Consider the following 17,545-nt stretch of genomic DNA (forward strand, 5'->3'; position numbering starts at 1 on the left):
GTAGAAACCAGTTCACAAAACTCTGTAATTCTTGGAGCCGCATGAAAGAAGAGACAATGTGGTTCAGTGTATTCATATTATGTCCTGTGATACCAGGAATGTTGTAACTAATGAAACTATGTTTTTCTGAAGAAAATTTATCATCCTATGGTTAAGCCTTGCTGTGAAAATTTTTACTTGCCCAAGAATATTGCCCCATCCCTAGAAGTGTTCAATGCCAGTTTGGATGGGGCTTTGAGCAACCTGGTCTAGTGGAGGGTGTCCCTGCCCATGGCAGGGGGGTTGGAACTAGATGATCTTTATGGTGTCTTCCAACCCAAACCATTCTATGATTCTATGTATTTGAAATTTACTGTATTAGGAATGAATGCAGCAGTGAAGATACTCAGTAGGTAGAAGTCCCATGTACCTAAGGAGTCAGATTCCTTTTTAGTATTCTTTGAGACAATTCTGCAAGGTGTTCAGGACCTGAAAACCTGGACCTGAAATACTTTTGATCAAGGATTTAAGTGTCTCCTTATTGTTCTGTCCAAGTCTAATGACACATTGTTATCACCACCTATTGAACAGAATAAAAAGTCACATCTTAAGTGTATACATTTACAATATCTTCAGAGATCAACGATAACTGCAAAAGCATGGTGTCCTCATGGCAAGGGGGAAGGGAGTGCCAAGGTCACTCAGACTACCATGTTCAAAGTAGACAACTTCTGGTTTGTTGGTATGTCATGCTTTCCCTTTGTTGCAAAGTCTGTCCAAAGACGAAGGGCGAAGAAGTATTGGATCCATGCCTTCAACACTCTGAGAAAACTTTCAGGTTGAAAGTTTCTACCAGGCAAAGAAGCTTCTTTTCCCTACTCCAGTCATTACAAAAATTCCTGCTATTTTCTTCAAAAAAAGTTGTTAGTTGCATGGCTTGCTTTATGCAGTTGACAGTAACTGATAGTGTTGGATTTTTGAGGTTAGAATGGAGCATCTTTCTTAGGTAGCTAAATTAAAAAACTAGCGTGTATATAGTTTCTCCAAAGCATGATCAAAAGCATCTCCATTAGGCTTTCTGCTCTGACTCACCACTGTCTTTACCGGTGTGCAGGGAGATGAGCTTCCTAATTCAGGCACTTAAGAGAGTTGTCATAAATTAGGCTGTTTGAAAAACTCTCATCTGTAGGTATTACCTAAGCTCTTTTTTCCACTGGATGTTTAATCTTTCAGAAAGTATGGCTTGTTTTTATCTTTCCTACAACCTTTACAATCATTTCCATGAAGTTTCTACTCTCTCAGGTAGTTCCACTGTGCTCAGTGTACCAGCGAAGATTATTTCTATGAGTAACATCTATTGAATCTGATTCTATATTTGAGTTCTATAACACAGACCCTGGTCTTTTTTTGTGTTGTGCATGCATGCCAATTCTCTCTTGCACATCCCATTTAATGAAGTCCCCACATTTTCTTTTTTTTTTTTTAATTCCAGTCTTCCTGCTGGTCTTGCACAAAATAATGTGTATAAGGAGAAGGAAATAATGTGGTAATAGACAACTCAGCACCCTTTCCTGCTCTGCCCTGCTTCATTTATAGCTACTTAATCAATCCAGTATTTTATAAAACTCTTTTACATTGTTAACTTTGAATTAGAATCAAATTAAAATCCAGTGTGCATTTATCTGTATTTGCCATGTTACTGCCCCTACACTGCACAGAGTGCCTTAACAGTCTAGCATTTTTGGTGTTGGTGGTTTTAGTAGATAAAACCATTTTTTATTATCATGAATGTCATTCTAGTCTAACCTGCACTCCAACATGAAATTAGTTTAGTGGTCTAAGTCCTGTCCCCAGTGAACAATAGTCCACATTACAAAACCACCAAACTGGCATAACGCTGGCAGTTTCTGCTCGGGGAAGCTCAGACCCAGCCAGCATGGAGGCACCATTACCTCACACCCCAGGGAGTGATTTTTCTAGGTGAAGATTGAGGTCATTCATAAGGCAATAGGGAAAAGCATCTCTTGTGAAACTAGTCTCTGCATCAGCCAGGGACAGCCGTTCCCAGTGCTGCTGCCACAGGCTCCTTGCTCACTCTGGTTAAGAGGTTTCATAATCTGGGATCTCTGATTTAAGACCTCCTCAGTTACATGTGCTGTTTACTTTGTAGTAGAATACGTAAGCAAAGATTTACATTTTGTGGTGATGTTTTTAGCAGGTTATTTGTGGAAACAATACCTTAATGTAGGTAAATTCCTGGTTCTGCTACAAGTCTGTGTTGGGTTTGCGTGGCAAGGTTTTGGTAGTGGGGGGGCTACAGGGTGGCTTCTGTGAGAAGCTGCTAGAAGCTTCCCTTGTGTCTGACAGAGCCAATGCCAGCCGGCTCCAAGACAGACCCACCGCTGGCCAAGGCCAAGCCAGTCAGCGCCTCTGTGATAACATATTTAAGAAAGAGAAAAACAGTTAGAGAGCACTTTTGCAGCCAGAGAGGAGGGAGAAGATGTAAGAAACTCTGCAGACACCAAGGTCGGGCAGAAGGAGGGGCAGGAGGTGCTCCAGGCGCCAGAGCAGAGATCCCCCTGCAGCCCCTGGGGAAAACCATGGTGAAGCAGGCTGTCCCCCTGCAGCCCATGGAGGTTAACAGTGGAGCAGATATCCACCTGCAGCCTGTGGAGGACCCCACGCCAGAGCAGTTGGAGGCACCCGAAGGAGGCTGTGACCCCGTGGGAAGCCCACGCTGGAGCAAGCTCCTGGCAGGACCTGTGGACCCATGGGGAGAGGAGCCCACAGCAGAGCAGATTTGCTGGCAGGACTTGTGACCCCGTGGGGACCCACGCTGGAGCAGTCTGCCCCTGAAGGTCTGCACCCCGTGGGAGAGACCCACGCTGGAGCAGTTCATGAAGGACTGCACCCCGTGGGAGAGACTCACGTTGGAGAAGTTCGTGAAGGACTGTCTCCCGTGAGAGGGACTCCATACTGGAGCAGGGGAACAATGAGAGGAGTCCTCCCCCTGAGGGTGAAGAAGCGGCAGAAACAACGTGTGATGAACTGACCGTAACCCCCATTCCCCGTCCCCCTGTGCCACTGAGGGGGGTGAAGGTTGAAGCCAGGAGTGAAGTTGAGCCCGGGAAGATGGGAGGGGTGGGGGGAGGTGTTTTAAGATTTGATTTTATTTCTCATTCCTCTATTCTGTTTTGCTTAGTAATAAATTAGATTAATTTTCTCTCTAAGTTCAGTCTGTTTTGCTTGTGACAATAATTAGTGAGTGATCTCTCCCTGTCCTTATCTCGACCCATAAGCTTTTCGTTATACTTTTTCTCCCCTGTCTAGTGAATGAGGGGAGTGATAGAGCGGCTCTGGTGGGCACCTGGCCCCCAGCCAGGGTCAACCCACCACAAAGTCATAAGTGTTTTGCCTTTAGTTAGAGAGCTGGGATGTTACAGTGAATATGTGAAGGTGCTAGCCATATGGTAAATATACTAATTTATGTTCATTAGTACATCATTGACTGTATCACCTATCCATTAAGATGTTTTCCCTAGAGTTACTCGGACAGTGAAGCTGAGAGACCTTAAGTGGCTGTCATCTTTGTGCCAAATGGATTACAACAAAAAATGCTCAGCGCTTCTCGGTAGATCAGCACTCAATTTCAGTTGGGTCATACCAGGCTAACAAGCCAAAGTATCAGGTTTCTTTTTTTTTTTTTTTTCTTTTGGTTAAAAAAATATAAAATGTAAAGTTTGTTTTCATTCATACCATTAGCTATTTCATATCAAAACTATGTGAGAACATTTTTATTTGGTAGCACAGTAACACAATTTAGATTATTTCATACCTGTATTGAATTAGCCATAAGTGCAAATTGAAATTAATCTAATTATTTTTATTCTATCTTCTGTGTAAATAAGCCTTAAACCTCCAGTGATTACTCAATAGGGAAAGTAGCTTAGCAGGAGAAACGTACATAGGGCTATGTGTCTGAAACTGCAGAGTGCCTGAAAAAATACCTTGTAAGTGACAGGTTTCCCACAGATTTCATCATGATAGCTCAGCTTGTCCAGCTACAGTAATTTGCCCTCTACTCCGTTGGTAGTTGCCCTGTCACTGAAGACTAACAAAGGGAGGATCTGTACTTTGGTACAGAGAGATTGGTACTCTCTGAGTTTGGTAGTGTCTCACTGACTTGTAGCCTAGATCATATAAAGAGACTGTAACATTACCAGTTAGAGATAGAGGATTTGGGGTTTTTTTTAGAGCTCGTTCCTGAAAGTCAGTCATCAGACAGAGGGGACATAGGCAGAGTAATTCTTCCTTGGGTCAGGGTGATGGAGGAGATTGCTCTAAAGTTCCATTCCCCTTCCTTTTTTATAACATTGGCAGTATAAACAGGGAACATTTTTTCAAAAAATGGCATACAGAAGTAGAATCCCTAGGTTGGAGAGAGGATGTAGAAGGAAAGAAGAACATAGCTCTGAGATGGGCACCAGTGGGAGAAAATTCTTCAGAATCTAGGAGCTGTGCTAACACGTCCAACCAATCAGCCTGTACCCACTGAGCTTCCTTCCGAGCGTTTTTGCTCCTGCCTGCAGTTTGGGGTGGTCACAACACATCTCTTACCTTCAGCTTACTTTTTCCAGTTTTTAGTTTTCTTCTGTAACTACAAGGAATAGAATGATTATATTTTTGAAACACTCTGAAAGCTTACACTCAAGCGTTGTCTTGTGGCCTATGCCATGATCACGGTCATCATAAAGATAACTGAGAACTACTGGAGTGGAGAGAGAAAGAAGAGTCTTGGCCCAGCAGTGTGCACAAGTTTATTACCATATTTTAAAGGATATGTTAGCTGGAGGAGATGTCAGGTTTCTTTTGGATACCTCCACCCTTTGCTCTCCCACTTCATGATCCCCCTAACCTCTGTGCAAAAGCCACAGCTCTGGTACACCTTCGCATGCTGGTTTTGGCTGGGATAGAGTTAATTTTCTTCATAGTAGCTCATATGGGGCTACATTTTGGATTTGTGCTGGAAACAGTGTTGGTAACACAGGGATGTTTTTGTTATTGTTGAGCAGTGCTTATAGAGAGCTAAGGCCTTTTCTGCTCCTCACACCACCCCACCAGCGAGTAGGCTGGGAGTGCACAACAAGTTGGGAGGGGACACAGCTGGGACAACTGACCCAGGCTGCCCCAAGGGATATTCCATACCATATGACATCATGTTCAGCATATAAAGCTGGGGGAAGGAGGAGGAAGGTGGGGGATGTTCAGAATGGTGGCATTTGTCTTCCCAAGTCACCATCATGCATGATGGAGCCCTGCTTTCTTGGGGATGGCTGAACACCTGCCTGCCCATGGGAAGTGGTGAATTAATTCCTTGTCCTGCTTTGTATGCACAGCTTTTGCTTCACCTATTAAACTGTCTGTATCTCAGCCCAGGAGGTTTCTCACTTTTTACCTTTCTGATTCTCTCTCCCCCATCCCACTGTGGGGGAATGAATGAGCAGCTGCATGGTGCTTAGCTGCCAGCTGGGTCAAAACCATAACTCTTAGTCAGGTGGGGTTAGGAATCTCATTTGATAGCAGATATTTCTAGTCTTCTCTCCATTTTGATGTGTGTTTAAATTGCAGAACTTTGGACCTTGTTTAAAGCTTGTGGAGTTTTTTAGTACATGTTTATGCTATCATGCTGTCTGTCTAACCTATTTTAAAAAAAAAAAAATATTTTGGACAATTTTAACTAAATTCAAGTGTGTCAAAGATATTAAGCCCAAGTGAATATTGTGAAAATTGGCAGCTGTGGAGATGAGAGAGAGCCTGATAATGCTCCCACTGTGGGGAGGCTTACTTCTTACTTCACATGGGAAAATAATCCTGAGAGAGAGAGCAGGCAACACCAGTCTTTTGGTTCTGCTATTTATGGAACTATTTGTTTATTCTTGGAAATCCTTTGAGGGCACTTTTGTAAACTGAGCATCTACTCTGTACAAAAGTGTCTAGATGGTCTGTGACAAGTGATGTATTACTTTGTTTGGTTGTACATGACCACGGCATGTTCTGGTTCCCCTAGTAAACTTGGTGGGTTTTATTTCTTTCTCTCCCCAAGATTTCTTTTGACCTAGCAGAATATACTGCTGACGTTGATGGGGTTGGCACTTTACGGCTCCTAGATGCTATTAAGACCTGTGGCCTTATCAACTCTGTGAAGTTCTACCAAGCCTCCACCAGTGAACTTTTTGGAAAAGTGCAAGAAATCCCACAAAAGGAGACCACCCCTTTTTACCCAAGATCGCCTTACGGTAAGGAGCATTGATGGTGTGTGTGCAGTGTCTGTCTGTCTGTTCTCCCCGCTCATGTCTCAGGGCTGAAGTCATTTGGGTGTGAGATTAGAATGACGATAGAGCTAAAGTGACTAGACATGTCGAGAGGCATACCTTTATGAATTACTATATAAAAAGTATTTGCTGCCATTGCCTGGGGGTTGGAAATTAGCATCTCACTTCACAAGACCGTGTTCATTCAGCTCAGAGGTAGAGAGCGCTTGTGGGGGGTGAGGGGGGGGTTAAGGGTGTCTCTTCCTTCAAAAAGGGTTGTGAGATACCTCTGAAGTGATAAGGTTTCATATTTTTTGTTGCCTAAATGAAAAACTCCCAAGAGCTCACTTCTTCCTTCATGAACTCACATGAAATTTGAAACACTTATTAAAGCAATGTGCATGGAAGACTTTGGTGATAAAGTTTCAAATCAATTTGAGTGTTAAGGCACCAGATTTTCCCTTTTATTCCTCCAAAGTCATTTTTTTTATTAACAGAGGTCACCACAGTGGCATATTTCACACGCTCTGGCTGTGTTAATTATATTGTAAAAGAAAAAGTGCTATGCTTGAGTGTGCATGAGAAAACAAGTGAGAAAGTGCCCTAATGCTTCCTGGCTAGTTCAGAGGCTGCACAGAAAAGGAGTATGTTCCTGCTCAGCTGCTTTTTATTGGTCTGGATATTTTTTCCATGTGAAATGTGACACATACAGAGAATGAATCAAATTCTAATGCACTCTGCTGCTGAAACATGGATTTCAAAATGTGTGCAAGATGTGTATGTGTGTCTGAGCTGTGCACAAGCAGAGCGGATATATATAATGCTTTAAAATTGTTTTTACAGGGGCAGCAAAACTGTATGCCTACTGGATTGTGGTGAACTTCAGAGAGGCCTACAATCTCTTCGCTGTCAACGGCATCCTCTTCAATCATGAAAGCCCCAGGAGAGGTTAGAAAATCCATGTGAAACTGTTCCCAACTTTGCATACATCTGACCGGAAAAATGAAACAATGCATCCACAGGTTTCATTGAAACTTGCCAAAATTCTGGAGGGAGGGTGTCATGACTTGTAGCCCACTCACAGGGTTTAATGCAGCCCTCCTGGCAGTCTCAGGGCCTGCAGAACAGCAGCTCTCCCTTTCAAACATCATATGCCATTTCGTAGCCCTCTGACGCTGAAGGGAGGCTTGTGTATCTGATTTTATGTATCAGTGCTCTCAAGAGACAGTAATAATGTCGTAACATCCCTGAGTTTTCTTTCCCTCTTGATAATAAGTTAAGGCTAAAAGGTTAAAATGACACATTAAAAGGCAGTTTTTCTAAACATTTAGGTGCGCAACTGCATAACAGATGCAATTTCAGGTGTGACTTGTACTCAAGATATAAGTGCATATAAATGTCAAATTAAGAGGCAGAAATAATGTACTCTCTAAATTCATAGGACTAATGAGTATGGTCTGGTATTTTTAGAAAAATTAGTGCATTATGGCCCATACCTTCTGACAAGATGGCTTTTAACACATGGCTTTATAATGCCTTTCTGTTTAATTCTTAAGAGCAATGCAGCTTCAATTCCACTTAGTCATCCCTTTTCCTCTTGCAATACTTTATGAACAATTAATAATGGTATTTAGTTTGAGTAAGAGTCCACAGTTGATTAAAAGTCTCTTATACAATGCCCTTAAAATACTGTGACTGTAGAAAATGCTCTAAAATTAAACTTTAAATTAGCACAGAAAACTGAATTCTCAGTGCAGAAGCCTTTTATTGTGGTCTGTTTCTAAATGAAAAATAAATGCAAGTTTTACAGGAATGCAATTATATAAATTATAGCCTGACACAAAATATAATAATTTTAATCATACTTACAAATATAAAATAGACCACAATTGCAACTCTGCTTTAAAAAAAAAAAAAAAAAAAGAGAGAAAAGGAGTTGATGACAATAGGATTTAAATATTGATTTCAATCTGTGGGAGTCACAGCTGTGAAGTCTCATTTTACACTGGGAAGGCAGCATTGACACTAAGTGGTGCATCAAATACTTGGTGGTAAAAGTTGGTGCATCACTTCACTGGAGCAGATGACAGCGCAAGTTGAAAATTAAGAGAACCAAATTCACTAGATATTGTTTCATTTAGAAGCCCTAATACTTTGCTTTCTTTTAAACAGTTCACTGTGATATATTCCTGGTGCGCTGTAAACTGATGTCCAAATTGCTCTGAGTTCTCGTTATGCAATTAAAATATTCTGACCAACTTAAAGAATGAAGGAATATGCAATGACAAATATTAACTTGGCATGATTTCTAGTAACACTAAGGAGCTACAAGATGAGATGGAAATTATAGGAACGCATTTACCATTTGTGCTGCTTCTCTATAGGCCTGTGCCATGTAGAAAGAGGAAAACTTCAGGGTTCATTGCTGTTTTGATCCCTCTGACATTTGTTCCAGCTTTGACACTGCTGCAATGGAGCTTCCAGTCTGAAGTCTCTTCAACACTTTTAGTGTCTCTGTAGAGAAACCCAAATCTGTGCTTTGAAGTCCCAGGCTGTACTTGTGGATATGTGTATGTACTGGGTACAGTTTTAAGCCCCTTATACCATGAACAGGAATCTTGTCTTAGAAATGGTTTCGGTTGGCTCCGTTCGCCTTGGCAGGAGTACATGCCATGAAAGCAACTGTAACTGCAGCCTGGTGCCGTTTGCTTAGTGTTTTTATGGGAGAAAGTTTGAAAATTTATACAGAGAAGAAAATGGAAGAAAAGTAGTTTTGAGCTTGTTTCTTAATAGCCATTCATCACTTTCCTGATGTTTTTGAAGACTGTAAAGGCATTTGGAAGGGAAAGAGGATTTAACTGGGATTTCTAATGCCTATGCAGAGACAGTAATATACATGGAAGTTTTAAAATGCCTTATGGTTTTTTGGGGGTTTTTCATTCTCTTGATTTCAGAGATTGGGATACATATTTTAGAGATACCACATATACATGATGTCACATACCATTACTCCAGTTGGTTTAGTCTTACACTGAATTGATCAAAACCAACATCCCATTGATGGTGATACTAAGTGCATCTTGCCCACACAAAACATAATGCCCAAGAATCAGTGGAGAGCAGAAGGTTGTGGCAGTGCCACTTGCTGAGGTGCAGACTTGATCTGTCCCAGCAGACGGTGCCTATTTTTTCCCCATCTCTGAAGTGTTAAGCATACTTCTGAAAATTTCTGTAAGCTTCCTACAGTGAATGTATTTATAGGGAAAGACTGTGAAGAGGCAAATCCTAGTATTTCTTGTAGGCAGGGATCCATGAGGTATGTTAAACTGTAAGACAATGGTAAGGATGAACAGAATGCATCTTTGGTACCTGGCAGCCTGTGTTGTGGACTGTGATCAAATACAGAAGTACTTGTGTTTGAAGTACCAGTACTCATGGTGAAGGATGATGAATTGCAGTTGTCTGCCAAGTGGCTGTTAGCAGCTGGTCACTGAGGCTGAATTGAACAGAGAATTGTAAAGAATTTGTTTTGTGATCTCTCTACGTATAGTGTTCAGATATTATACTGCTGGGGCAGCTATACGCGAGCCTAGTGAAAATGAGAACTGTCTAATATCAAGAGCTGATTCCCTGAGAGAGGAATTTAGGAATATACACCTCTTATTTCAGAATACCAATTCTTCTACTTATCCTTCCCGGTTTAAACTCAAAAAGGAGCACCAGTAGTTAATCTCATGTAGCCTGTATAATAATAGGGAAGTCTACACAGAGTTCAGAAGGGTAAAGACCGCTTAAGTCTAATATGAGAGGTTTCCTATTTCTTGAAATTACCAGGGCTTGAGAGAAGTGCTGCCTTTGAGAAGGTCGTTTGTTTTTCTACTTTTATCATGCTCTACAAGAGAAAGATGGTAACAGGAGTAGTTCTTAAGATGTGACACCATACTGCAAATCTGAACACTTCAGTTTGCTGTGTGGGCTTGCTTTTAAGTCTGATGTTTCATGTTCTGGTAGCCACAGTGACTTTACAAAAAACACCAGTGATAAATTCAAGGTTGGTTGAACCCACTGTATGAGCCTTACATCTTAATTTGGGAATAGTACAGCATTATTAATTTGCACAAGTACTTGTGTCCGTACTTGAGATACACGTGTATGTAACCACAGAGAATATTATTTAAAATCTCATATGGAGTAAAATGAGTGGCTATTTTAGAGTAATCTTAATAAAATACACATCTACTTTGTGCTTCCTGTAGTACTTTCCTCCCTATTTTTTTTCTTTATATTATATGTACTGTCTTTCATTTTTTATTCACTTTTAAAGTTTTATAAGACAAGATAGTCACTTTTTGACCAGTACATGCTTTTCAGCTCACATAAATCCACACAGCTGCACCAAAGTGAATAGGGTCATGTTGATTTATGCCAGCTGAGGGTCTGGCATAGTACTTCCAGTAATGGTCTGGTAATGTAAGAGAAGTAAAATTTCCTTGCTGTGGGGTAAAGACCTGTATTAGCAGTATACCTTGCTAAATCTGATTTCTTCAGTTACTTTCATCAGTTTTATCCAGGTCTAGCCCAAGTGTTTCCTGATTTATGGCAATGCCAAAGGAGAATGGGGTCTTCCATTTCTGAAGCTTATTTATTGTGCAAATATGACACTGGCTGAAAAGCACAGTGTTTTCTACAGTAGTAGTAAGCTACAAGGTGGCCTCTGTTTCCAAAAACAAACAAAAGAAAACCTAAAAAACTTTTCCAGAGTGCTGCATTTTCTTTTTTTTTTTTTTTAAATTATTTTTTTCAACAGAACATTATGGGACAAATGGGGGAGGTGGGGGCTACCAGGTTGCTGGTGGTGGTTGAACATGGCTCCCGGTATCACCAGCATGGAGACATCTGCCCTATAGCAATATTGGAAAGGTATTTCTGTTCAATGGTTTTGACAGTAGAAAAGTGAGGCAATTAGCAAGTCTGGTTTTCAGGAACGCTGGGGCTTGATCCAAGCCTTTTTTAAACCATTGGAAAGATTCCTGTTCTTTTGTTGGGCTCTGGATCTCACTAATACCTTCTTTTCTGAGTGAGAAAGCAACCTACCTGTTGACAGTGTCATTTGTTTCTTCCCAGACAAGCCCTTACTTTTTTTTTTTCCCCTCCTCAGTTCTGTGTAAGAGGTTTTCTCAGGTTTACGAGATAACTTTCTGATTTGGTTAACCACTTCATTGCTTGCCTCATCTGATCTTTATCTGCCAAGATGTACAAACATGTACAGCATGGTTCCTGACACAATGCAACAGAAGTTTTGTTTAGTTTTTGTTGTTGGTTTGGGTTTTTTTCCCCTAAGTAATAAATACTTTTGCCTCCACACATGACATCATTGTGTAGATCATTCAGTAGGGAATTTTTGTTTGTCTGATACCAACCCTGGTAAAGCAGTTGTCATCAGACCATTGCTGTATAGCCAGAGGGAAAGGATACAACTGCTCATTTCTGTGATCTCTTTCAGCCAGGGAGGAAATGGCTAGGTGTTAGATTGCAGGCTGAATGTTGTCAAAGTACATGTAGTAAGACTAAAATGAAAAGAAATTATGATTTAAAGAGAACAGAGAGTGTTTTTTGTTTTTATTGTGCATCTGGATCACAGGTTTGCCAGGGGGTAGGGGGTAGGATGTTCCCCTACTCACTGTAAATAAATTCGCGTGTCTTTTGAATTTGCTTTTTGTTGTTACCTTTTTTTTTAACAAGCTTTCAGTCTCCCTTTCGCCTCTATTTCATAGAGAAGGCAGAAGCAGATGGTGACATCTGCTAGCGGCTTTCACAAGAAATCCCTACAATCCCTACTGTAACAGCTGCTCTTCTGCATCTACTATAAAGAGATGTAGCCAAGATCTGCCAGATTTCCCTTTCTCATTTCTTTGGTTAAGGAGACTAATTGGTAGTCTCCTTACACACTTTCTGTGCTTGGTGAGCCTGGTACCATTGGAAATACTAAGGGCTTTTGCTAGTGCTCTTCTTGTAAGTTTAGGCCTGTGAAAGACATAAATGTGTAAAATATTCGGTGCGGAGCTATGCCTCTCATTTAATACAAAATCTCCTGACCCACGAGTATATCTGAATAGCAAAAGTCAGCAGAGTATTGCTTGTGCCTTGCTGACTCCTTGATGGATGAGAAGAATGCAGGCTGGCCAGAATCATCAGGAATTGTCTGCCCAGCATATTGAAAACTCGATGGCAAGGTACCATGGCCAATGTAAAAAGAGTTACTCAGACATTTGTGTGCTATAGAGCAGCCAAGATCATTTCATGCTTTTTACTTTGCATGTTTCAACAGAGAAAGCATGCAGTGTCCTGAAGACATGCATTCTTACTGGCTTTTTCTCTCTGCTGGGAGACTGATCCTGCTAAGTGATCCATGCAGGTGTTTTCTTATCTACACATGCAGTCAAACGTCAGCGGGGATAAATGTGGGCATTAGGGTCTACTTGTACAGATGGATTTGCAGTAATATTGACTGTAATAATAGAGAATTGCCAGGTAATACCTCTCTGCTATTTTACTTAAGTACATGTGTTTTCCCCTTGAAACAGCTCTGACATTACAAAATAAGTGAATTGAGGTAATCCTGCTGATGCTGGTTAATTAGTACTGATCAGACCACATCACAACATATGGAGATTTTAGTCTAATTTTTACGTTGCTAATAAGTCATCTTAATCTTTAACTTCTAGTGTCACTTTCCTAGTACTAGCCAGTACTGAGATGTGAAGGCAGTGCAATCACACCAAAATACAAGTGGGATTCCCTCTGTAAGCTTGTGTTTTAAAAGCAGTTCCAGACTTCTGAAATAAGAACTGAAGGCTGAGAACATTTCTGCATGCCCTTAGCTTTGGGCATCCAGGTAGTCTGGGTCAGTGCCATGGAACTTGTCACATATGGGAACGAAACAATCATGTACATGAACTGAATAAGGATGTAAAGAGATATTTTTCTCAAGTCAGTTACTGGTGAAGGAAGATGCTGTGTTGAATGGTCTAATTACTGAAATCTTTTTGATTGTCTTGGCAACAATTGTTTGTGGGAATCCTTACCATCTCTTTTTTTCCTGTTCAATCTCGAAGTAGCCCTAGTTCTATACTTCTCTATCATCTGATGCACTTTTCTGGGGTCTATCACCAGTTTATCTAAGTAGTTATGGATATAGCTCATACAAAACCTAAGTATTTTCTTGCCTGTGGCTTTAGATTTTTGGAACAGCTGCATTTGCAACCCAGATCTCTCCTTGAGCAAGTTATTATCTTATCAGATGCATCTTTTTGTCATTAAATCATGTGCTCCCTTGTGGCTTACACTGTGTTGAGAAGAAAGTAGCTTACAGGTTTTGCTGTTTTCCATGATTGATTTCAACTATTTTTTAATCTAAAAAAAAAAAAAAAAAAAAAAAAAAAGAGCAGAGCATCCATACAATTTACAAAATGTCAAAACTACTAAATTTAGAAAACATTACTACATAATTCTTAACTTTTCTCAAGTTATATTAGGAGATATCAATGTTAGTTTCTTAAACTAAGTATTTGCAGATTTTTTTTTTTTTTCTAATGAAATATCAGCCCAAAACTTTGAAATAAAATGTTATGAAAGATGTGGAAGTCAGCAATGGGAAATGGAGTGGTCAAAGCATAAATCTCACCTGTAGTGTTCTTATGGTTTCATTAATACACAAACTTGTTGCCAGGTCTTTAGAAAGAATGTGTTTTAGGTGCCTATTTCCCATTTTTTTTCCCTTTGTTACACTCATTTATCCCCGGGCAAAACACAATGGGAAAGGTGACCATTCTGCTTTTTTGCATATGTATAAACGAGAAGATCATAGCATCATAGAACCTTTAAGGTTGGAAAAGACCTTGCTGGAACATTGGGGAAGAGTATAGGAGATGGTATAGAAAACGAGTTGTCATCTCAGATCCCAGCAGCTGATGGGTAAGAGACCATGCATGAAAGACACACCCCAGCCCAACACTCTCCCAGACCAGGGCTCTGTTGGAATTCAGTCCAAGCTGCTGCACGTGAGATCCTTTCTGAAGTAAACCACTTTAGCTGGGGAATAACACCTCCTTTGAATGCACGGTTAAGTCACAGCTCAGGTGTACCTAGAGTGTAGGACAGGAGAGCGTACTGCAGGATACAGTTTCCCCAAATGTGGAGACTCAGCCACAGTCAACCACTTCTGTATTTCTGGGTTTTGTCACTTGAGCCCTTTTTTTTTCTTGCAGTTGTATCTACGTGATTATTTCATTCCATCGTGATTCATTAAGATATCCTCCTGCATTTTCCCCTCAAATTTAAACAATGTCTTTCTGAAATAGAGGCAAGAAAGGAAAAAAAATCACACAAAGAGCAAAGGTCACATCATTATTGCAAGAAGTTTGTTGTATAAATTAATCTATCTTACATTGTTGATATTCTATAAGTAACGAATGTTTAGTATTTTATTCATTGTTATTGTACTAATTATATCCTAAAGTTCTGAAGACTTGTGTCTTACTATGATTGTTCACATAAATTCTCTCGAATATATACATTTCTCATGTGATATATACTAGTGTAATTCTGCTCTGTCTACTTCCTAGTATGTAATCCAACATCAGTGATGCCAGTGTTCCCCTGGGAGTATAACAATCATTAGAAATTGATTACAGCTTATCTTCAGAGTGCTGGGTATCACTGCAGAGCTGTTACTAAGTATGTGAGACTTTGTAGGCCTTATTCTGCAACCTTCAAATTTTGGGCATCATCTACTAGGTGCAGAAACTTGAAAGCAGCTTCATACACACAGATTGTATGTATGCAGTGACTGCCACACTTACCATGCCTACCTTAGTATCTGCAACATTTTCTCAGCAGTGTGCATGCTGTTTTCCTTAAAATAGCTCTCCCAAAGGTTGACAATTCCCTCTCATTAGAACCCTACTTAGTCTTGCAAAATTAAAAAAAAAAATTAAAAGTAGAGCCATTAAAAGTGCATGTTGTTCTGAGAAGGTTATTTGAAATTAACCCACTCAGTTATCTAAGATATGGGAAACTGAGCAAGAGGAACTAATTCACAATAAAACTATTCCAGCATTAGTCGTTCAAAAAACATTGCAGAAGGAAATGTCAACTGATTATTCCTCAATAAAGTCTTCAGAATTCATTAAAAACAAATAAACGAGAAATGCAATGTAATCAGATGTCACCTCTGATAAGATTCATCATATAGTAGGATTTTATAGCAGTGTCATAGGAAGGTAAGCTACTTTATCTGAGGTCAGAGAGAAGGTTAGTGCGTTTGGTCAGAGCTTGGTTTAAACAATATTTTTTTCTGCTTTGATTGCACTAAATCTTTACTGAAAGCTCCCAGAAAGGTGTATTTAAAAATACAAAGCAAAAACACAGAGACAAACATTGCATGTATAGTTTGATTTCAGACCATTATATGCCGTATGTACTTTTGGGGGGGCGCATGAAAGCTTTATGTTTATAAATGTAACCTGTGTCACTTTGAAATAACTGAAAATCTCAACAGCGAGATGGACTGCTGATTTATGTGAGTATTGTTCATCTAACTGCAAGTATTATTTTTTTTTTTTAGCAGATTTTAACCTCTGTTACAAGGACTTAGGGCAATATATACTATCGATTATGTGTTTCCCACACTGTTGATGTATGCACAACTTTGCCAACCATGCTAAAATATTTTCTTTTCAACGATTGCCTTTCACAGACACTTAAAATTTTATTTTATGTTCTACTTAATTGTTAGGCACCAATCGGCAAATGAAAGCTATGTCCGAAAGCACAAGTATTCTCAAACAGTTTACAAGTATTTATTGTAATTAAACCTGATACCACATGCTATTTAGATGTTGCAATATCAGTTGCATATTTTGATCTGTATTGTATCTCACCCCTATAGAATGATAGCTGTTAAAACAAAGGGTTGTGGGTCATAGTCAGAAGGTTTCCCATGAAAAACCCTTCAGGGTTGCTTTTTGGTATGGGAAAACAAATTAAAACCAAGCCAACAGAGAGAATACAGTATCATGTTTTCTCTACTTTCTCTTAATTTTTGCCCTAGGACATGAGTTTGAGAACCACTGCTATAGAAATGCTGCAGGAATGCTGGTGGATTTTTGATGGCGAAAACTTGATTTCACGACATTAAATGGGAATAGAGATACAAGTAGTAAAAGAATTGTCCAGCAAAGCAACTCAGACCTACAGTTTACATCCTTTTTTTCCTCATTTATATTAAAAACCTTACATTAAGAGAGATTTAAGGTGTTCATTCATTGCATCAATATCCATCAATAGGTGGATTGAGAATATTTGCCAGAAACTTTAAAATAAAATCCTATAGTAATCCTAAGTCTAGGCAATGTGAATCTGGAAAATTCAGAGCTCGTTTTGGATTTAAACCAAATCCAGATGACATGAGGAAAACAACAGTAACATGCAGAAACATTTTACTTTGCATTTCTTTTTTAAAATTTATGAAACAGTTGCTTTCATAGTTATAAATCTTCTTTGTGTTTTCTTGCTGACACCTTTCTTTTCTCAGCCCCGCCTCATGCCCATATTCTGAGTCATTGGCAGGCTGTGTGCATCTATTAGGGATACTTGAGTTGCCTGGTATGCTATGCACTCTCTCTTACACTGAGTTTCTATTTGCTGCATACTGGGAAGAAAAAAAAAAAAAAAAAAAAAAGAGAGACGATCTTTTGTTACCATTATTGCACTTCAAGATAAGGGGAGACATTATGCACCTTCAAAGACTGGAAACAGTCCTTAAACTTCCCAAATTTTATGTAATGATTGAAAATTGAGTAAACTGAAAATTATCCCTGGTCTTAAGCACTTTGTTGGTTAGGGATGGTACCAGTGATATATTTAATTTTAAATATTTATGCTAAAGTGCCATTGACTCTTGAGCAAAGTCAATCCTGTGACCATACCAGGCATTTGAGTTTGCATATACTCCTTTTTTTCCATGCTATTTGCTTGCATAAATATTGCATGCACCTGTCATTGAAAATCTGCCCTCCATAAGGTCTAAAACTAGGCGGTGTACGCACTTCTCCTTCTCTGAGTAGCAGAATGGTGTGCCGCTGCGTGTCCTGGGCCATAACCTGTCCAGATATGCTGCAATTTCCAGGTAGTGATGTGAATCATCTGACTTTTGGTGAAAAATTGTATGTGCTTGTCATGCATCTGGGCTAGAA

General features: G+C 39.8%; 1 protein-coding gene across 2 annotated transcripts in view; it reads left to right on the forward strand.

Annotated features, from left to right (window-relative positions):
- The window catches only part of GMDS (GDP-mannose 4,6-dehydratase), a 432,191-nt gene that overhangs the window by 167,110 nt on the left and 247,536 nt on the right, over positions 1-17,545 (forward strand). For both annotated transcript variants that reach the window (XM_075744931.1, XM_075744932.1), the window contains exons 5-6: positions 6,083-6,275; positions 7,134-7,238. In XM_075744931.1, the coding sequence (XP_075601046.1) occupies positions 6,083-6,275; positions 7,134-7,238 (298 nt within the window). The remainder of the gene's footprint in view (positions 1-6,082; positions 6,276-7,133; positions 7,239-17,545) is intronic.

Source organism: Balearica regulorum, chromosome 2, assembly GCF_011004875.1.
Source record: "Balearica regulorum gibbericeps isolate bBalReg1 chromosome 2, bBalReg1.pri, whole genome shotgun sequence".
In the NCBI taxonomy this organism is placed as follows: Eukaryota; Metazoa; Chordata; class Aves; order Gruiformes; family Gruidae; genus Balearica; species Balearica regulorum.